General features: G+C 39.0%; 3 protein-coding genes across 4 annotated transcripts in view; 2 read left to right on the top strand and 1 right to left on the bottom strand.

Moving 5' to 3' along the window:
• The window catches only part of LOC118169798 (cytochrome c, somatic-like), a 28,418-nt gene that overhangs the window by 1,503 nt on the left and 5,540 nt on the right, over positions 1 to 21,375 (top strand). The gene's annotated exons all lie outside the window — the stretch shown is intronic.
• Positions 8,020 to 20,279, bottom strand: RBM45 (RNA binding motif protein 45). 2 transcript variants are annotated; one of them, XM_035331425.1, is made up of 10 exons: positions 19,884 to 20,279; positions 18,794 to 18,916; positions 18,565 to 18,691; positions 17,183 to 17,293; positions 16,679 to 16,858; positions 15,629 to 15,758; positions 13,844 to 13,940; positions 13,337 to 13,503; positions 11,794 to 11,990; positions 8,020 to 8,575 (listed from the first exon to the last, which is right to left on the bottom strand). In XM_035331425.1, the coding sequence occupies exons 1-9, from the start codon at positions 20,262 to 20,264 to the stop codon at positions 11,798 to 11,800; spliced, it is 1,509 nt and encodes a 502-aa protein (XP_035187316.1). In that variant the 5' UTR covers positions 20,265 to 20,279; the 3' UTR covers positions 8,020 to 8,575; positions 11,794 to 11,797. The 2 variants fall into 2 exon arrangements, with proteins under 2 accessions (XP_035187316.1, XP_035187317.1); XM_035331426.1 differs by having other exon boundaries at positions 13,337 to 13,500.
• The window catches only part of PDE11A (phosphodiesterase 11A), a 145,268-nt gene continuing 143,954 nt past the window's right edge, over positions 20,062 to 21,375 (top strand). The window contains exons 1-2 of the mRNA XM_035331421.1: positions 20,062 to 20,178; positions 21,266 to 21,276. The gene's annotated coding sequence lies outside the window, so the exon portion shown is untranslated. The remainder of the gene's footprint in view (positions 20,179 to 21,265; positions 21,277 to 21,375) is intronic.

Below are 21,375 nucleotides of genomic sequence, written 5' to 3'. Positions count from 1 at the left end.
ATACTTAAAGTAACTTTCAGTTTTCCTGCAATTTTGTTTGTGAAGTTGCTTATCGTTTCACTTTCAGAAGATATTTCCAGTATATATTTGCATTTCCAAATAGAGTTTTTATGTCCCCATGACTAAATACAGAGTGTTAACATTATCCTGGATTTCCTAAAATGACAGCTGAAAAAGTTATTCATTAGCACTTCCAGAAAAGAGAACTCCGTCAGAACAGTTGGAAGATTTCCCAGGATATCTGTATCTTCTTTACTCTGGTGTAAAGATTTGTAAATGCTTTCTCTAAATATAGAGTAGGGTCTGGTTGGCAATTAACTCTTTCAGTCTTAGCAAGGTCCTGCAGATGTTCTGTATTAACAAAAGGCTCTCTGGTCAAACAAGGGCATCACAAAGGCATCTCTGGTCAAAGATCACTGGAGGTAATTTTAATAGAGCTCTCTTTCTCATTGTTCCAGATCTTCTCTTCAACAGCTATTTTTTATTTTTTCCAACTACAGTCCTTTCATCTGTTACCTATAGTTTCCAGTTAGGTGACCAACTAGCCTATTCAGACTCAGTTCATTTTCTTATTTTTACATTCTTCAGGTCTCACCTTGTATTTGAATACTTTACACTGTGGGTGGTACTAACTCCCATATGCCAGTAGGTAAACCACGTTTATTCTTAGCCTTATGCTCTTTAGATCTGTTTTAAAGACTCAAAAAACTTGCTACAAGAAAAGAGCACAATGAGTTGAGAAAACAACGAGAAAGAGTTTATCCCAGAGTTATCTCCTAAGAAGGCTATCATGTGCAGTGGTTTAGTGGCATCACAGCCAAAAGAGCTGCTTCAAAGTTTTACCGTATCTGCTTTCAGTCTTCTGCAAAATATTTATGGGTTGTTGGATCATCCCCTCTTAGAACCTCAGAAGAGCTGAGAACCTAATCTAAGGCATCTTGAAATTGCCACAAATAGCCTATGCAAAAAATAAATAAATGGGTGTTCCTTATCTTGTCTGGAGTGCCAAGGAAACAGACCCCAAGAAACGCTGGGGTCGTTATGCAAGATAGGAGCTAACAAGTCAGCTAAGAAGTGAAACTCATAGATTTCTTCCTAAGCCCAAGTCTGCAGACTTTAAAGAAAAATGCCATAGTAAGAGAATTGAGTAGCCAGATGCATGATGCTAAAGTAGATGACAGTAGCCTCACATCAATATTTATTACCTTGTATCTACTACCTTATTGCAGACCAATTTGCAATAGAGTACAAAGCAAACATAAAAATATCATTAGCTCATTCACCACTTCAAATATATTCTCGTTAATGTTACTCTTAATTCATTGCCTATGTCTAATAAGTTTTCGTGAGAATTTTCTGCTGGCTGAATTTGACTTTGAGATCACACGTATGGTGATTTACTCCTCCGTTAAGGTAGTATGTCAATATACTGCACCAGGTTTGCGTGCCAAGATTTTCTTTCATCCTCTATTCAGCATTTCAGAGGTGTTAAAAGGAAGTGATGGGGCTATTACGACAAAAATTGCCAAGAACCACACGCATCAACAACAATCAGATAACAAACATCCTACTGACTTGGTAATCACTTGCAATCAAATCAGCGTGAGTACCTGCTGCATTCTTCCTGACTAGCTACTACATAGAAAGAGGTACCTCAGCTGCCATGTGACCCACGATAGATTTTAGCTCAGGAACATCAAACCTACATGGATCTATGAGGGAGGATTGCTTTAGTATATATATTCTACCCAATTTGGACAGACAAAAATCTCAGAAGATTCCAGCTATGAACATGCTTTGAATGAAACCATTGTTTAGTTTTGTTCCCTGAGCTAACAGCCTTGTTGTACAGCAAGAATAAAGCAGGTCCCCTTCTTTTGCAGCCAGTGATAGGGCCCAATATGAGCTAATGGAGTGCCACGTAAAGCATTATTGTAATAAGTAAATTGCATTTCTTATAAGCTATATCTTCATTGTGTCACATATTTCATTGATTTTCTGTTTAGAAATTATTAAATAAACTCTTCACAATTAGGATTTTTAAGCTCAAATTTAATATCAAAATGTAATTATGTTTCTTGAAAACCAATTTGAATTGCCAAAGAGAAGGGCTAAATAGTACAACTTTAAAAGACACAATATATTTCAATTCTGTAACCATACTCGCCAGCATGAGATGGTCTAAACTCTCCCATTCATTTAAAACTGTTTTTTTCCCCTTATCCACAAATTGTATTGTTTCCATTATTTTTTTTCTCACTGTCTTTTATGTTTTCATAGCAATCAAAAGTTTCCACATCTACAAGCAGTGTTTATCAGAATTTTACAGTACTACTGATAGCAGACTACAATCTGTGCTATGCCATTTTGTCTCTTAACACCCTCCATTATTAATTTATGGCATTTCAGGCTTGTTTGTTTTTAAGTCTTCACCATCAATGTAAAGCTCCCACTTCCATGTTAACGAAGACACAAATACAGGAAAGTTATCTGGTTTACAGTCGTGTGTATAAACTGTATAACTTTTTTTACCCTTCATTTTAGCTGTTTCTATTCAAGAGTCAATCTGACATTGCCATGCATGGGTGGTAGGACTGTGGATTTGAGCTCTGAGATACAGGGATTGTACAGTACTGAAAAGTTATTTTAAAGCTGTGATTTATAGTGTTTATAAGGCCTCAACGCCATGAAGGCTGTCATCCCTACAAGCAGCTGCTTCTTACAGCTTTGTGTAAAGCATTTGTAACCAAGCAGAGCGCACAGCTGAGCATTGCTCTTACAGTCACCCAGCACAGAGCTGTTTCATTTTTATCTTCCACAAATTCAGCTGGCAGAGCTGTCTGGAAACACCTTTAGTGTTTCACGTGCAGTACAGCATCAGTCCGGCCCCAGGAGGCCTGATCCTGCCTAACTCAAGCTGCAGTTGTTGTATTTGTTCCTGCCAAAAGCACAGGCTGTGGATGAGCTGCCTGATGCTAATTTGTGCTGCAGGCTTTTCAATGAACTTAAAGCAGCTACAGCCAAAGAGCGGGCTGTGAATGCAGGAAGGAACAGAAGCACCATACAGGCAAAGAACGATGTTACCCAACAAGACAAAACAGCTCAAGAGAAAGCACACATTCTGGAATAACATATAAGGCTTTAGAAGTAATCTTTGTGCGGTGATATTATGTGCATATGAAAAATACATGGTACATGACATGGTGAGTACAGCTCTCATGCTGTGTATTTTAAAAGAAAGGATAAGACAAAAAAAATAAAGCTATTACAAATCAACTTATGAGCTTATGTGGTTCATTCATATGAGACAGCCATCCAAAAGACTCCTAGTCCTTAAACCCAACACCTGGAAGCAAATGGCTTCCAGATCACCACAGTTCTATCTTGTCTGTCTCATGACAGAAATATTTTATATTATCCTACTTTTCCCAGTATCAGATTTGACTTTCCCCTGGAAACCCTCTGTGCCTTACCTCTTAATCTATTTTCTATTTTGTTGCCTCAAAATCAAAAATCCATTTTTTAATTATCTTTTTTTTTTTCGCCCTCCATATTTTGTCTTTGTTCTGGTTCTCTTCCTAGTTCCTGCTCATTCTCTCACTCAATCTTTTACTGAAAAATGATAAAAATGTCAATTAATGGTAGAAAGAAGTGTTCTGTATGTGTTGTCTTCAGGTGTCTACTACAAAATTTTCATAATTGGCATTATTTTAAAACTATTTGACTAATTCTGCTCTTGCAAAACTGTAAAAAGCCTCTAGAACAGCAAGTAGAAAAGTTACACAAGTGGGACTGTGCAAGCAAAACTAGATTATTTGTATTTCAAAAATAAGAGGCTGTGTAGAAAGAAATGGTTTAAAAACAATTCAGGAAAAAGATAAAAGTTAAACTAGGATTCTGTCTTAAGTACTTTAAAATACCAAAACAGGATTTTGAATTGCGTTTGAAGATGAGAATTATCATCTATCTGAAAATAAGACCTAACATTTTCTAATTTTACATTCAGATTGATTATCTTAGAAGCAAGTTAGATATTTTTAAAAGTAGTATCAATTTTGAGTTACATCCTACATACTTAAATCCAGGAGACCAGTGACCTCTGCTGGAGTAGGGGGGATTACCTAGCAGTGCTGTAGGCTCCAGGATCATCCTTTTGTGCCTTTGCTACAATGACATTCAATGAACTTTGACCCTCCATTTATTTATAACGTCTCTGGTTTGTTCTGGAGAGTTTAGCAGTGCACCTGCAGTTCAAGTATGGCATTCTGTGAAGAACTCCAGCAGAATCTTTGTCAAATATGTTTAATAAATAAAGATAGAAAGTTTAGAAAAATGGTATGCTGAGAACATGAAATGCATTCCTGAACTGGACCTCTGCACATAATCACATGCTGTTTTCACCTTCCACTGCTTCCACTTCCATATGGTTATTCCTCCTGTCTCTTATGTATTGATATAGTAATCAGAAGAGTGGAGGTGCCTGGCATTGCAGACATTAGATATCTCTGTAGACTGAGCAGACATAACAAGATGAAATACCTTGGGTCAGAGAATGGACTATTAACAGGAAGAGAGAGGAAGCATGCAAGGGAAACTGAATTCCACTGTGCATTACAAGCCTGGGCTCTGCCCCCACTTCAGGTACTCCGGTAGCAGGTTGTACCACCAAAGGAAAAGGTCTCAACTAGGAGCCACAAGACCCAGTGCGGGAAGCTAATTGCAATCAGACTTGCAGATCACATTCTGGATACACAGCCCTCCTGAGAATGGCCTTGTTTCACTTAACGGTCAGAAATACTTTAACGTAGACATTCAGGCAACATAAGCAAATTAGTATCTTTCTACAGTTACACTAACAAAAGGCTGTTCTGCTGACCATGCGGATATGATTCACTAAATTGATAAAATAATTTCTATGGGACATTATTTAGCATACTTTATGAAGTCTGTATTATCTCATTTTCAGAAGGTTCAAAAGCCCTGTTCAATGCCAACAGAAACTACAGCTGATGAACACAGCTGAAATCCAAATCACTTACAGATAAGCATACGAAATTCTACTAACAACCATTAAAGTGCTATTACTGCAAAAGAGCACACGTGCACACACAGTCATCTGTGCAGTTCTTGCCAGTTCACTGGCCACCAACAAGAGCAATATAATGACAATTTTTTTTCTTCCCCAGTACAGGAACCTAATGCTCCTCCCGGGAGCAGACGAGTTAGCACTTACTGATGAAAAGACCTGGAAAAGCAGTGTGACAACTACTTAGCTGCAGTGCTATAGTACAATTTAAGTGGTGTGATGAATACCACATCCAACCAGAATTGCTGTGTGAGTTTAAAGCAACAAAACATATTTACACAAACTAGCATTTAGCTGGGGAAGACCAGTACATCTAACACTCTGAGTAGCTGTTCTAGTCATTCAGTTGATTCTTCTTTCACATCTTGGATGGGCAAACTCAGGCACCCGTCACTTCAGGTTTTTCAGAGCACTGACACTTCCAGCGACTGTTAACATCACCTAAACAAGCAGGCAACTTCAGGGTCACATTAGAACTCCAGATCCTGACATAGGACAACAAAGGCAATTAGAGGACACAAATTAACACTTTTTGTTTGGTTGGTTGGTTTTCCCTCCCCAGCTGACTGTGCATATAGTTGCCTCAGATTTGTCAAAAAAGAAAAACCATCAGATCTCCTACACATACACTGCAAAGATGTTTGCACTGGCACAGCATACCACTGCTTGTAGGCTGTGTTTTAGCTCACTCCTGACACACAGACACACTGCATCACGCACACTCAGCAGCATGCCAGACCTGCTATACAAGCAGGGTGACTGTCACGTTTGCACAGCAGAACCAAAGCTTTCTAAAAATATTGGACTCACTACACACATGCATGCATACACACAATATAGTTAAGTCTGCAAAGACGCTGCTTGATGATTCTGTGGTTTTGGATCTACGGCACACTCGTCAGAATTGTTTCCCCTAATCAAACACAAGAAAGCCCCAGGTTTACCTAAAATTTATGGGGGAAAAAGGGAGACAGCGATGGACAGACAGGATTTTTCCAGAGGAGCTTCGGAGAAACAACAACACTCCTCACAAACAACCTCAGGATTACAGTCAAAGATAAGATCCAATTCTCCAGACTTAACCATAAAGCACTTTGGTTCACTATATAATTTCCAAAATCCGCAACAAGTTAAGCAGGAATTTTACAGTCTCCTTTGACCATGCAACCTCAATTCATTTTCAGTCTTTGTGCTGAATGAAACAATTGCTCTTAGGAAAAAAAAAAAAAAAGCTGTTGGTGAGTCATCAAGGACCGCATAACAACACACATCAGGGGAATGGAGAGGAGCAAGAGAGGTTTCTTAGGCAACCTTCATTCTGCAAGTACCTAATGCTTGCACATTTGTATTTTAACACTTTTAGCTTAAGAAATAATGCTGTTCTGCATTAAGTACAGTTTCTGTCACTTCAAATCTAAACTTCTGAACCATTGCAATAGCAGCTCATTCTCACCTACCTTCTCTAATGCAAAAATACTCTTACCAATACATCTTCATTAAAAAAGCTTAATGTGCTTGCATCAGAGAACAATTCACTAAATGCTTTAAAACAATCGCAGCACTGTAAGAGTTTTGCACTCTGCCTGTAAATATTATTCTAATTGTATTAATTCAATGGTAGGTGGACTCACATTACATTGCTAAAAGGCTAGCCTAGGTTTTTTATTAGAGCAGTATTTTGAGACAGCTGACTAAAGCACTGAATGGAAAAGGTATAAGTTTTGAGTACATTTTCCAGTTAAAAAGATTGTATCAAGCTCTGCTCTTCTGCTTGCTCCTCTTCCCTTCCTTCCCCTTCCCCATCCCCCAGCAGGCCCCCCAGCTAAGTTACTTTGATGGGTACATGCCTTTTGATGCTGTAAAACACTACAGAAAATTTTTGAAGGGTTTTACCCTCAGCTCTTAGCTACTTACAATTGGAAAATACCAAAACCTTATTTTCTCCTTCTTGTTGAAGAGCAAACAAAGCAAGAAAAGGAGGTAATCTTTTATACTTAAATGCATATCTTAAATTAAGAGACAAGAGAAAAATAACTAATTAAAAGGCATCGTGCTCCTGCATGTTGACCATTAGGACTGGGAAAGTCAGGAGCTTGGAACACTAGAAATGATGCTGCAAAGATTCCCCCAATAAGAAACAGTTGTCTTGAAAAGAATAAGGGGCCTAAGAAGATTAAGAAGGCAAAGACTGTAAAGAAGGAGTATGATCCTGAAGCACAGAGAGCTGCATAGAAACGAATGCCAAAGCCTCTCCAGAAATATTAGATAGCAGGACTGCATTCTCACCCATTTTCCTGTGGATTGGGGAATTTTTGGAAGGTATCTTTCCAAAGGTGCTCAAGGAGAGAGCAAGTTGTGGCTGCTCACTTGTCTCCCCCCCCCTTTGATGATCAAGGGACCGCGAATGGAAAAATTGGAAACCAGGTACATGTTTCCAGGAAAGCATGCTTGTACACCAGTGTGCATACAACTAGAACTTATCAATATTATATGTAAGAGTTACTTTAATAACAAGCATATATTCAGTTCAACAAATAGTATGCGGGGTACACAGTTCAACAAATAGTATGCGGGGTATTTGGTGTTTGAAAGTTATCAGTGCAAATACTTATCCAAATTAAGTCTGTTTACTCTTCGTCAATGCTCAGATCCTCTTTGTCCTGTCAAAACACCAAATTGTTCAATTATCTGATTCTTAAACAATGTATTCATCGAAAGATTCTTAGAAAAAAAAAATAGCACTCAAGCACTCAAAAATGAAAGATGGAAAAAGTCCCCAGACTCCATGATTTCCCCATAGTTGTAATGAAAGGGACTCAAGATAGTAAAGGATAACATAAGCAGCTCTGGTAGCCTGACCCACAGTCAACTGTCCTTTGCACTAAACAGCACATAAAGCTTAATGAATACTTTTGGCCCAAATCAGTGAAATATTTAAGAGCACACTTGAATCATTTTTATGAGTACAGCTGTTCTCTTGAATTTGACTTAATACTGACAGACTTGCTAGTAGTTTTTGAAAGTTATTTTATTTTAATTTACTGATATACTTCAATGAAATTCTGGCCATTGGAAGTGCCTTCTATTTTAGTAGTCATAATCTGAATCATTATCAATTAACAAGCCCCAAAATGCTGACTCCTTTATCCCCCCCCTCCCATCATTGTACTTTCCCTCTTAGAGGAGGAATTTAATTAAACACAAGAGATATATTTCTGTAATACAAGATGACAGGCTACTACAAGAACAACCATCAGCATACAATTTTAGATGGCTTGACAGGGGTTTTTTGTTTGTTTGTTTTTAAATAGGTGCATGGCCGTATTTTTGAAAACAAAGTACCATGTGTATATATATATATATGTACATATATATAGAAAGATCTATTTTCTTAACAATTAAAAAAGAGTCACTGTCCACAGGAACCATGTCTAGTCACGTTTTCAGTCAGTCAGTCAGTCAGCTGAGGGTCATGTCATTATTTAGTTTCTGTAGAAAAAACACAAGTATAAAAATAGTATCAAAAAGCAACATTCCTATTTTTGTTTTAAAACATAATTGTTACAATAACATAAGTGAAAAAAACTTTAAACATATTTAGAGAATAACATTATCATATATGTGCTTCTCTATCTTTTAGAGAAGTACCTCTTTTTCTGAGCAGTGTGTGAAAGCCACAATTTTTCTGCAGTATACTGTTGATAAGAAAGTTATTTTTAAAAAATATATATATTATTTTTATATAATTTCAACGATGATACAAATACTATTTTAGAGTATTTTTGCACAGTAGTAAATCATTATAAATTCACATTAAACTTGGTGCTTTTAATAAAGCCCTAACAGAAAAAAAACGCAAATCACATCATTGATGTAGGACTTTCAAACTTCTCTTAAGTCACTCTGGAAAAATGTGTGTATGAGTGCACAAAGGGTAACTTCTAAAGTTCTTGCAATAATGGAAACACATTTCAAAAATATTAGCAAATATTCCTTTTAGTTACCTCAGTAACCTTTACCAGTACCCAAATCCTTACTGTGAATTTGGAAGTCCAACACAATCATTTTTTCCCTTCTAATTTCCGTAACACCACTAACGTCAAAAGAAGGTAAAAAAAAAGACAATTTTAATAACAAAAAAAAAAAAATCTAAACAGACACATCGGGCTAATCCTCTCCTGATTTTTTCACATTAGTGTAGTAGAAAAAGTAGCTTCTGCAGTTAATGGAAGTCCTCTGTTTTGGTGTGATAACCAATACCTTCCATCCTATACCTGCTCTTCTGCTTATCCCATCTGCATATATCCTCTATAGCATCTATGACACTTCCAGTTGTTCATTGTATTATAGTACAGCTTAAAGCACCATAATACACTTTATTGAAATGTTAAAGCAGAAAGAACTATTATCACACATTCAGTTTGATTTCTTAAATATCTCAAGTCATAGGAAAAAAAAAAGCCTTAGTCTGGAATCAAGATACAATCCTAACTTAACCTGTGCCTTGCTAAACACATTTTTCCAACGTAAAATCAAATTGGTAATTACCATATTAAAAAGTTTATTTTTCATTTCTACCTGAAATGGCAGAAATTTCTACCTGAATTCAGGTAGAATTTCTACCTGAATTCAGGTAGAAATTTCTACCTGATGCCTGGCATCAGCTTCCTACCACAGGATCCTACAGTTTTAGGATCCTAAACTAGCCTTTGTTTAGTGAAAAAAACAAACAAAAAAAAGCCACCCACCTCTTATCTTTGCTCACTTAAGCATGTTTATAAATGAAGTTTAAGTTATCTCTTTAGTTTTTGTTCTTCTTCTGAACTCAGTTTTTTGTCTCTGAATAATTTTTCTGTCGTCTTAAAATCCTTCAGACTGTTAGACGACCTTTACAGTGTGGACAGTAATACTTCCTCTCCAATGCTAATATTCCCTCCTATTATATTCAGGAATTCCTTAATAAACCCAAGAATTCTCAACTCTTCTACCTACTTCATTACAAAGGGAATAGTTAATTATCTGTAAGCTCTAATACCCTTCAGAGTCCCTCCTTTCTAGAAAGAAAATCTTGCAATTCATATGCAGTATCGTCTTCACTTAGAACATGACTGTAGCCTGTTACCAGTTTTGGAGAAATTAGTATTTTCCTGAGGTGTATTATGAAAAAGAAGAAGAATAAAAGCTTTATTTCTAAAAGATAGCTAGATAAGCAATTTGGGGGTGGAAATTACTTTTAGCTTGACAATAAAAAAAAAAAAAAAGAAAGATGAGTGAGAAGATGTAAGTATAGATTATCTTACTAGCTTTGGATGTGTATTATGCCTACACTTTTCTAGTAAAAAGTAGTCTTTTCCTACTATGAAGACAGACATGGTATTACATTATACTTTACATCATCGTTTTTCTGCTAGTGACAAAGAGGTTGGTCATCTATTATTGGAAGTTCAAAAAAACTATAAAAAAAAAGCTTGGTAGATAAAGATAAAAGCATGGTAAAAATCACTTGAAGTTACATTTACCGAAGCTACTGATTAAAAAAAAAAAACAAAAACTTTCTACCTTTCTAAAAAGTGTTTGCACCAATTGCATGCAGAAAGAAAGCAAAAAATATGTTTGTTTTCAAGTAAGTTGTATATAGAGACTATGAAGGCTTTTAGTAACTTCTGCTTAACAAAAGAAGAACATAGAAGTCCTTAGGCAAAAAAGGGAGAAGAACACTGCACGTAAAGTCTCTCTTGGTCTTTATAACTCCTTGGTCATAGAAAGTATCTACATAAAGATAGGTACAAGGAATGAAAAAATGAAACTTCAAGCAAAATATTGATATGAAGAGAATTCAGATTTTAAGTAATGTTTTTTGACTGGGTCAAGCAGGGTGGAAACTTGTATTACACTACACTAATAATATGGCTACTGAAATTATCTGGGACTATAGTCCTCTTTCGGTAGAGGCCTTAGTATAAATATATATATAAAAATCATTATATAAAATTTATATAATTTGATTCAAGCCAGTATTTTAAAAGAACAAGTGAATTTTGGCTCCTGAAGTCTGTAAAACCTCTCTATATGAGCTCTGCCAGTTTTTATTGGCCAAAACCATAAAACATTCAAACTAATTAACTTAAACATACACCTCAACCCCACCACAACAGGCTCCACAGTAGCTTCTTCACCATAACACATTCCAGCTACACTCAATTTCTGAGAGTCCAGATTAACCAAATCAAGGCCTTTGGTTTCACCTGGCAACACTCCCTGTTCTTTACACATCCACTTCATTTATCCCTTCCTTCATCTCTCTTTCAAGGTTAAACTCTGTATCCTTATCCAACACCATTCTCAGGGCATATGTTTGTAATGAAAAAAAGACACGTACAAGCTGATCTCATTTATATTGTTTATTTTCAATACTCTTTTCAATAAGATCTGATACTCATTTTTTGCATATAAAATTATTTCTATTAATCAATTGTTTATATTTGTTCAAATGTTACAAAAATAGATTTCTTTACTAAAATAAGCGTGTATACATATGCACACATCCATATATATTATATATGCGTACACATTATTTCTATTTCTAGCTAACAACTAAACTTTAAACTTCAAATTAACATGACATTCACAACTAACTTGAAAATGCTTTGCCTCTGTTTCAAGTAGTTTAACTTGAACTTAAGTAACAGCTCAGAGTGGGTACTCACCTACTTAGTAAGTTCTCTGACGTTTGTTAGATTCCTCCGTAGGCGAGTCTGCCAACCTTACTTTAAGCCTGACACCATTCACAATCTTGCCGTGTAACGCAGTTATGGCATCACTGGCACTTGCTCTGTCTGCAAATTTTGCATAGCCCACATTTTTTCCAGCCACAAGGTAAACTTTTATCAAGTGGCCAAAACGACTGAAAAAGTAATAAAGATAGATAGGTCAGAGGTTTTGCGGCAGCACTGATACTTATTATCCAACCTCAACTGTATGTGATTTCATAGTTGTGAATTCAACATAACATACATACAAGAATATAGTCTTGTGCTACCCTGCTTTAAAAGCCCCCAGTTTTCATACTCTCTTCTCTAAAATTCCACACAGGAATGGAAATAAAACGAAGAGCTTATAGGCAATGTCTTTCATTGAATGTTATGATAATTCACTGGTACTTGTAATTCTTATTTAAAATAATACTTAAAGCTGTTCTATTTCATAGTCAAACAGTAAATAGTACTTAAAAAAAAACAAAAAACACACCACCATAATGACAGAAAACCCTTACCCCATACATCCCCAAATAAAAACCACCAGACAGTTCAGGGGCTACACTTCCATCTCCTTTAAATGAACTTCAGCTCTGATTCACCTTTGTGAGATATTTCAGCAAGACATTTCCAAAGCAAGACCTAAAGTCTTGCAGAAAATCCCAAATTCCTAAGCTCTCAGGAAATTCTTAGCAAACTTTAAAAGAAAAAGTCAGCTTCCTTCATGATGAAGTTATACAAGTGTCAAGACCACAAAACTGCAGCCTTTTTGTTCTCCGGTATACAGCTAAGAACACTGAGTACATCATGTAGTTATAGCTTTAAAATACACACAGGTGCATGTTTCTTTTCCCCTCCTGGTTCCTTGAGAATATTTTGGCTTTCCAGAGAACTATTGCAAATGCCAGCTATTAAAAAAGGGAAACGTATTTTTACTATGCTGCTGAAGAAAAGTAAGTAGACAAGCTAATGGTGAACAGCTATAAAGTTGTTTTAAAGATGGCAAGAACTGTTCAGTTAAGTCTTTGCTCCTCATATAAAGGTAGCATGCATGAAATGACTGTTGAAATAGTGTCAGTAAGGTGCAAACCACTAAATGTCTCAGGACATATCAGAAAAAACTTCAAAACATTACTGTGGAAATCTATCGAAATACTAAAAATCCTCATGGAAACATTTTTACAAAAAAAGCCAAATTTATTAGAACACAGAAACTGGAAGTACTATGTTTTTGTTTAAAAAAACGTTATGAGACTAGACATTCTCTTTCTGATTACATAAAAGATTACTTAACCTGTTGTACTGGAATGTTACAATCTGTTTCCAGACAAATTCCATTACACACCTGTTTCAAAAGCTATTACTTATTTATCACTTACTTTTGCTGGGCATGTTCTTTTCTGGAAAGAGTTTCCCTGACGGCAACCTTTTTATTTTCAGGATACATTTTAAATATCTCATGGTTAGAAAACACTTACTCGTTTATGGGTCTTACCAGAAAACATCCTCCAATACATTCACAGGTAAAGGATGGGGATGAAAAAGTATGAAAAGCCTTTCTTTTACAGAAGTGTCAGGTGGAACTTTTTTTTTGTGTGGTGGAAGTATGGCATCAGTTTGGGGTTGAAGTAATTGTGATCCAGAGGTTCCTCCAAAAGCCTGCTAAGACAGGAAGAAAATAAAATAGGCAAATATAAATTAATTGATAAAAAATGACACTTATTTTTGTTATTCAGTTTACAATTTTTGTTCTTACCACTGGACATAGATAGACTCTAACAGTGAATTCTAATCCTAGCCCATTTATTTTGGTTATTTTGTTAAATTGGAAAACGAATACAAATAAGGTCAGACATTTAAAGAAAATAGAAACACACAAACCAACCAGAGCTATCTCTTTTAAAGATGTAGCATCTAAAGCAATGAGCCATGTTATTTACTGACATATTCTTATCATCTTTAAAAACCCCAGATATTAACAGTATCCATTATATTAACTTACAGGAGGTGTCCTATACTGCTGAACAATTGGATTGTTATTCCGCAACACTGAGGACACGTGTGCTGTTACCAGCTGTGTTGCCATTTTTCTGATGAGGCTGGAAGAAGTGATAATAAACTGCTTTAAATAAACAGCTAAATAACAGTTATCTTAACTTCAGCAAGAGAAAATAAGGATTTTTTTTAAGATGCACCTTAAAATTTGAAAAAAAGTATCTGTAAACTCAAGTAGATAATGAAAAAGTCAGGCTTTCCTAACACTAAATGTGATCTGAAAGTATATACACTACCTGGAACTCACTGACAACACTTGTAGTTCTACATACAGAGATACAAAACTTTCCCCTACTTTTTCCAGTACTATAGTAAAAAAGACAACTAAATACAAAGCCCACAACTTTTTGTGAAGGGTGCCTAGAAGAACAAAGGGACAAATTTCACCTGTTTCTTTCAATAAAGAGCACAGAAATTCAATTCAGAAGTCAGAACATTAATCACAGGAAGTTCATTTCCAGCTCTTATTCTCTAGTATTTTTTCCTTTGTTCTGTTGGGGAATAAGCAATTGCACGTTTGCATGGATTCATAGCCTATCATAGAATATCCCAAGTTGGAAGGGACCCATAAGGATCATCGAGTCCAACTTCTGGCACCACAAAGGGCCACCCAAAAAATCAAGCCATGTGACTAAGTGCATAGTCCAAATGCTTCTTAAACTCAGACAGGCTTGGTGCAGTGGCTACTTCCCTGGGGAGCCTGTTCCAGTGTGCAACAACCTTCTCAGAGAAGAACCTCTTCCTAATATTCGGCCTGAACCTCCCCTGTTGCAGCTTGACACCATTCCCTCGGGTCCTATCACTGGTCACTAAAGAGAACAGATGAGCGCCTGCCCTTCCACTCCCCCTCGTGAGGAAGCTGTAGGCCGTGATGAGGTCTCCCCTCAGCCTCCTCTTTTCCAGGAGGAACAGGCCAAGTGACCTCAGCCACTCCTCATACATCTTCCCCTCTAGGCCCTTCACCATCTTTGGAGCCCTATGTTATAAGACCATGAAATAATAGGAAGTACTGAAGAGTAAAGAAAAACATTTGCAAGAAGGATGGTTGCAATGAATTATTGTTTAGTTTAAAGCAGGCATGCACTTCTGAAGTGGATCTCCCAGCTGTCCCTCTGCACAGTCTTCTCACTCATAGCCAAGAATAGCTTTGATGACAAATTAGATTCATTCAGGATGAAATTAAGCTAAAGTTTTCAATACTGGAATGCACCTAAGCCATGCCAACTTCTAATGGGCATTCAAATGACAGGAACAAAGAAGAGATGGTTTAAAGTAAAACTTGACCATCCTCATACAATGCAGGTATCAGAGCCTCAGCAATAACAGTTTTATTCTACCTACATGACCTCTTAGCAGTGTTTGCAATACTACAAACACTGCCAATCAAGTAGGTCATACCTGTTTTTAAATAGAAAAAGACTAAAATATGTATTTCTAGGATATATTAGAAAAACTTGAATTTATTGAGAATCTTTGTAAAGGTCCCTGTATTGTGTAACAAGGTCGTAATGTGTTTTAGATGAGGTTTTCTTTCTCTACCAGGCTAAGAAGTGTCAAGAGATTTATTCTGAACTATTAAAAAAAAAAACACCTGGATTTCAGAAAATATTATCTCCAAATATGAAACTAGATTTGTGACATGGCTATTCCTTTTCATATTTTAATAGAAGAGTAATAATAGTTTTGTTCTCTAGAAAACAGGTTACAAGTTTTTCTGTGTATTAGTACTTACTCTGAACTATCGTTCCCATCTTCTAGAAAAATGACAGTTAATCTGTTTCCAGGAGGATACTCAAAACCATGTAGTTTATACTTGGCATAAATAGCTGATGCAGCAGTACTGTACTGAATCACAGCGTACCCTACAAATACAGTGCACATGGTTTCAGCACAATGCAAGTACATCCTAACAAACTACACTCACATAAAGCAAGCAGTAGGATCAAGCTACACTTTAGTCAGTCATTGATGCCACAAAATTCCTAGGTCTCTTCACCACACAGTACATTCCTTACTAGCAACATTAATATTTGTGAATAAAACTTCTTTGAAATTAACCAGTGATTAATCAGCTTTATTTATATTAATTTGAAAATCTAGTAATAAAGCAACATGTCTTCTTCCCCAAGACAAAACTAGAAAAAAATGTTATGTATTTCAGCTTAAAATGCAATTATTCCATCAATAAATGAATCTCAAGTACTGTAAAGTTACAACATAACACTGAATCATTTCCATTTCAAGCTTGTTTCAGTAGAGCACTCTTTCATGCTTTTCTCAGCTATAGCAAAACAACAAGACTGAAACAAAAATAATCCTTCCAATACAAAACAAACTTTGTTTGGAATTATTTCATCCTGTTTACTCATGTCTGCTCTTAGACAAATACACACACAGCTATTTCAAGATGAAAACTCAAATTAACTGTTCACAGAACATTCAAGCTGGATGTTTAATTTTCAAACTTTTTCTTCTTCTATTATACCCCAAACTACTTCACTTGACCAAAGAGTTTTAATTCTCATAGTTTTGATTCTGCCCTTCTTGAGATTCTATTAACCTTATTTATATTTGTTGTTAGTTATCTGTAAACAGGTGTTCAAACAAAACTGAATTTTTGGGCTTATGCATCAGTAATAGCAGCCAGCATTGGTACGTAAGAACATTAATTCTTTCCCACAACTACTTTATTTTGCAATCTGAATGTACTGGAGCAAAATTAGAGGGTGGTGTTCTCTTCATAGGAAAAAAAAGTGAAGATTTTTTTTGTACTTTTACTTACCGTTATTAGTATGAGGATCTCGCTGAACATCACAATACTCTAGTCCTGGGACTAGATCAAAGAGGGCAAACAGTTGCTCTTGGACAAAAGGAAGCCGTGATACCACTGACAGACGTTTGGAGACTGACTCCTGAATTCGGCTCTCGTTTTTTTCAAAACTACAAAATTCCGGCTGCCCACCTCAAGAATCAACATAAATATAAATAAATCAAAGTCACAACACTAACAAGCCTTCATTTCAAACGGATCTTTCATTCAACTTTTTAAGTTATTCTAAGTGAATTAAACACTAAAGGTAACATGTTTCAATACGGGTCTTGGAACAATCAGGCAAATAGAGCAAAGCAAACCATGAAAATATTGAAATGAAATGCCTGACTCATTTTCTAACTCAATCTATTAGTTGTCAAACTAAGCCTCCATTAGCCTCCCTTCTTCCAAACCACACTTTTACATTGCGATTGAGACTATAAATAATTTTTACTATAAAAGCCTGTGACTTACAAAATGGAAATGCATTTCCTCTTGGTTCTTGTCTTGTGTTATTACTATAGTATTCATGTTCAAAAGACTCTGATGACTTATTTTTAGGTTCAGCCAAAATAGCCCGGTAGCCTAAAAGAAACCATCACATGTAAGAACACCTCAACATACCCAAAATATCTACAACCAGATCTGCATTCTCTAAGAACTGTATTTAGCAATATATTATTCAGAAAATCCATTTAAATGCTACCTTTTAATGTATAACTCTTGAATGTTGGCATAAGCAATGATGTGAAAGTTAAACATTCACATATATACATAACACATACATAAACATAAAACATATTCACGTTAAGTGCAACAGAGCCTACTTATTGTGGGAGTGACCAAGCATTGGAACAAGCTACCCGCAAAGGCTGTGGCATCTCCATCCTTGGAGATACTCAAAGATGCCTGGACGTGGTTCCAGAGAGCCTGCCCTAGGCGGCCCTGCTTAAGCAGCAGGGAAGACAGGACCTCCAGAGTTCCCTTCCAGTCTTAACCATCCTGAGATAGCTTGCAGGACCCAGAGATATTGTAGAGGCAGTCAGCTGAACTTCCACAGAACTGTAACTGCTCATTCATGTTTTGTACTGATCTAGGTTCTGCTTATCAATAATTTAGGTACTACGCTCATACTAACTAAGGAATAAAATTTAACTGGTAAGCAATCTCAGGCTCATATTTTTGACAACTCTTGAAAAAGGATAAAACACTTATGATACACCAGGTATATTACTTAAACCAAAAACAAGCAAAACCACATGCCAAGGTATTTAAAATTTGTGATTAAGTGAACACCGAACAGAAGGTTGGACTGGAAGGCTGCTGCTAAGTTTTGGTGCTAGGGTATAAATGACAAATGGTTGATCATGAAGTGGGGCCAAGTCTTTCCTTCTGTAAAAGATTAATCTTTGGATTAAGTTTAAAAAAATAAGAACTTCAATTAGCCTGATTTTGTTCTTAAGTAAGCATAGTCACAACAGAATCCCTATGGATTATTAAATATAAGTTTTATATCAAATACAGCAATATGTATTCGATGGAAAACAAATTGTCATACATAAAAATAATGGTTCTCCTGTGTATGAAGGCTACATTACAGACTGATGATACTTGATGTAAGAAAAGCACTGCGCTCATTTCCAAACTCTTTTCACTGATCTTACCTAGAGAGTTTGGTAATGCAAGAATGTAATCAGGTGAATGTTAGTAATACTATTTTTACTTGCAATATATTTTTGTCTCAAAACGTGTTTATAGCATAAACAGCCTGCAAACAAAACTAAAAATGAAAATGTATACAAATGATGGTACACACTCATCGTGAGAAACTTTAAATAATTCAGTAAGATTCTTACTTCGATCACACTCTTCAATTGCTCGGGCAGCTTGTGATGGTTTTAAATACCTCACATAGCCCAAACCTTTACTTTCTCCAGTAGTCTTGTTTTTAATAATGCTGCAATATTCAATGTCTCCATACATCTAGAACAAATAAAAAGTGCATTAATTCTAAATATTTGAAAAAGACCTTCTGATAAATTAAGAAAAAAAGCTAGTTTAAAATAATAATTAGGAAATCAGTACCTTAAACTTCTCTCTCAGATCTTCCTCTGTATAGGACTTTGGTATCATAACAAAGATACGTGTAAGCTCCTCATCTTCAACATCTCGGTGGCTTCCAGAAGCCCTTGACTGTGCAATAAATACCTAACAAAAGAATTACATAAACATTAATTAATGGAAAAAGGGGCTTAGTCACATATCAAGGTTGTTTTTAAAACAAAAACTTGTATTTATCTTTCATAGAATGTAGCCTTCGTAACGTGAACAAGAACATCGCTGATCATAGACGCACCTGCAACTAGAGACCTACAAGTATGGTACACCCCCACTGGTTTCTCAAGCAAGACAGTGGCCAGTACAAGTTCTCACTTGAGATAATGAAAAACAGTCAGGAATATAAAAATTCAATCCAGCGTGACCAATGCTACAAGGGGCATCTGAGGTAGGAACAAATGCATCACTGCAACAGGTCTGCCCTAGAATAGCAGTCTTAACAAAAATAATAATAATAATAATAAAACTTTATTCCTGCAGTTCACCTGGAAGCATTCAAGACCAGGTTGGATGAGGCTCCGGGCAAAATGATCTAGTAGGTAACATCCCTGCCCATGGCAGGGGGTCATTAAGGTTCCTTCCAACCCAAGCCATCCTGTTTCTGTGTTTATTTGGGGACTATGAAGACAGCTTGAGAGATTGAAACCTACCAGCAAGTGATCTACAAAAATAAAAATAAAAAAAAGAGAGAGAAAAAGATTCAATAAAAACTGTGCCTAGGATTAAAAGCTCCCTGGTTGAAGCTCCCAGCGGCGTTTCGCTCTCGCAACCAAGCAGAGGCAGGCAGCTCGCTGCCCGCTTCCCCACGAGGAGGGCAGAGGGCGCCGGGGGGCTGCTCCCGGCCGACCCCCTCCCCAGGCGGCCCCACGGGGCGGCTTCACCTCTGTACGCGGAGGCCACCGCTCCTCGAAGCCGGCAAGCCCGGCCCCGGCGGCCGAGGCCTGCCGCCATGCTGGGAAGGGAGGGAGGCCGGGGGCCGCCGGGCAAGGGAAGCGGTGGCTGCTGCAGCCTTGTTCCCGGCAGGGAGGAGGAGGAGGAGGAGGAGGAGGCACGGTACCTTGATGGGCTTGGTGTCGGGGATCAGGCTGCGGCCGTGCATCTCCTCCATGGCCCGGCAGGCCTGCGAGCTGCGGGCGAACTTGATGAAGGCGATGCCGCGGGACTCGTTGGTGCGCTTGTCCCGCAAGAGCCAGATGTTCTGGATGTCCCCGAACGGGGAGAAGCGCTCCCGGATCAGCGCCTCCCCGGTGTCCTTGCCCAGCACCACGAAGACGCGGCTGTTGGGCGGCTCGTCCAGGCACTCGGCCGACAGCCGAAATCCGCTGCTCTCCTCCATGGCGTGGCCGCCGCCGGTCTCCCGGGCCGCCGGGGCTCGCTGGCTCTTCTCGGGGGCTGGCGGGGAGCGGCCGCTGCGCCCTTTCCGCCGCGGAGACAACATGTCCTCCGCCCGCCTCCCCGCGCCCACTCGCGGCCGAGGCCCCGCCGCCGGCGGGCGGAGCTCGCCTCTCCGCACCGCCCCGCAGCGCCCCGGGCGGCGGGGCCGGCTTGTGGGGCTGCCGCAGGGGCGGTGTCACAGCACCGCGGGGCGGTGGAGCTCGGCAGGGAGCTGTGGGGCACCGTGTCCGCCCCCCCGGTCGAGCCGGGCCACCGAGGGCAGGCTGGCCACGATCGCGTCAGCTTGGAAGCATCTCCAAGGAGGGAGGAGGCTCCACAGCCTCTCCGGGCAGCCTGTGCCAGTGCTCGGTCACCCACGCAGCTAAAGGGTGTTCGCTGATGTCCAGGAGGAACCTCTGGTGTCTGCCCCTTGTTCTGTCACGGGGCACCATAGAAAAGGGCCTGGCTCATTCTTGGCACCTTCCCTTCAGATATCCATATGTAAGTCCTGGGGCAGCCTTCTGCAGGCTGATCAGCCCCAGCTGCTCTCACGAGAGGTGCCTCTGTCCCAGAACCATCTCCGTAGCCCTTTGCAGACTCTCTGCAGCAGCTCCACATCTCCCGCTCCGCAGGGGCCCCCGACCTGGGCACAGCAGTGCAGGTGCTCGGAGGCAGGACCACCTCCCTCGTCCTGCCCTGACATTTCTCTCAGCACAGCCCAGGGTCCGTCCACCTCCTTCACAGCCAGGGCACTGGCTCACCGTCAGTTTAAGCATCCACCAGGTCCTTTCCTACAAAGCTGCTTAGAGAGTTCACCGCATCTCTAACAGCTGGGTCCAAACGCCAGCAGCTCTCCAGGCTGTCGTGGCCGTGACCCGAGGACGCCATTTGCTGGGGACTCCCAGGCCTGTGCCTTGCTGCACGCGGGGCCTCCGGCTGCCGGCCGGCCCCAGCCTGCACCTGCCTGCGGGGCCCTGGGGCAGCTCCAGCTCGGTACCGGCCACTGCACCCCCCGCGGGGCCCTGCCGTTGGGACTGTTGCGACCGTTGCGACATCGCACGACACCCGCCGCCGCCCGCTCCCGCCAGAACAATCGGCGGGGCCGTTGGGCGCTGGGCGCTCCCCGGCGGCGGCACCGAGCCGTTGGCAGCAGCCCCGCCGTCAGGGCGCCGGGC

Source organism: Oxyura jamaicensis, chromosome 7, assembly GCF_011077185.1.
Source record: "Oxyura jamaicensis isolate SHBP4307 breed ruddy duck chromosome 7, BPBGC_Ojam_1.0, whole genome shotgun sequence".
Classification (NCBI taxonomy): Eukaryota; Metazoa; Chordata; class Aves; order Anseriformes; family Anatidae; genus Oxyura; species Oxyura jamaicensis.
The sequence above is the reverse complement of the archived record's forward strand: the minus strand, read 5'-3'. Positions and strand labels throughout refer to the sequence as shown.

What these genes read in the sequence shown, in the direction of transcription:
- RBM45 (XM_035331425.1), bottom strand. Translation starts at nt 20,264, where the DNA reads ATGTTGTCTCCGCGGCGGAAAGGGCGCAGCGGCCGCTCCCCGCCAGCC. An exon ending in ATCTGAGAGAGAAGTTTAAG is followed by an intron (nt 18,692 to 18,793) that starts GTACTGATTTCC and finishes TATTTGTTCTAG; the next exon opens with ATGTATGGAGACATTGAATA. An exon ending in AGCAGTATAGGACACCTCCT is followed by an intron (nt 13,504 to 13,843) that starts GTAAGTTAATAT and finishes TTCCTGTCTTAG; the next exon opens with CAGGCTTTTGGAGGAACCTC.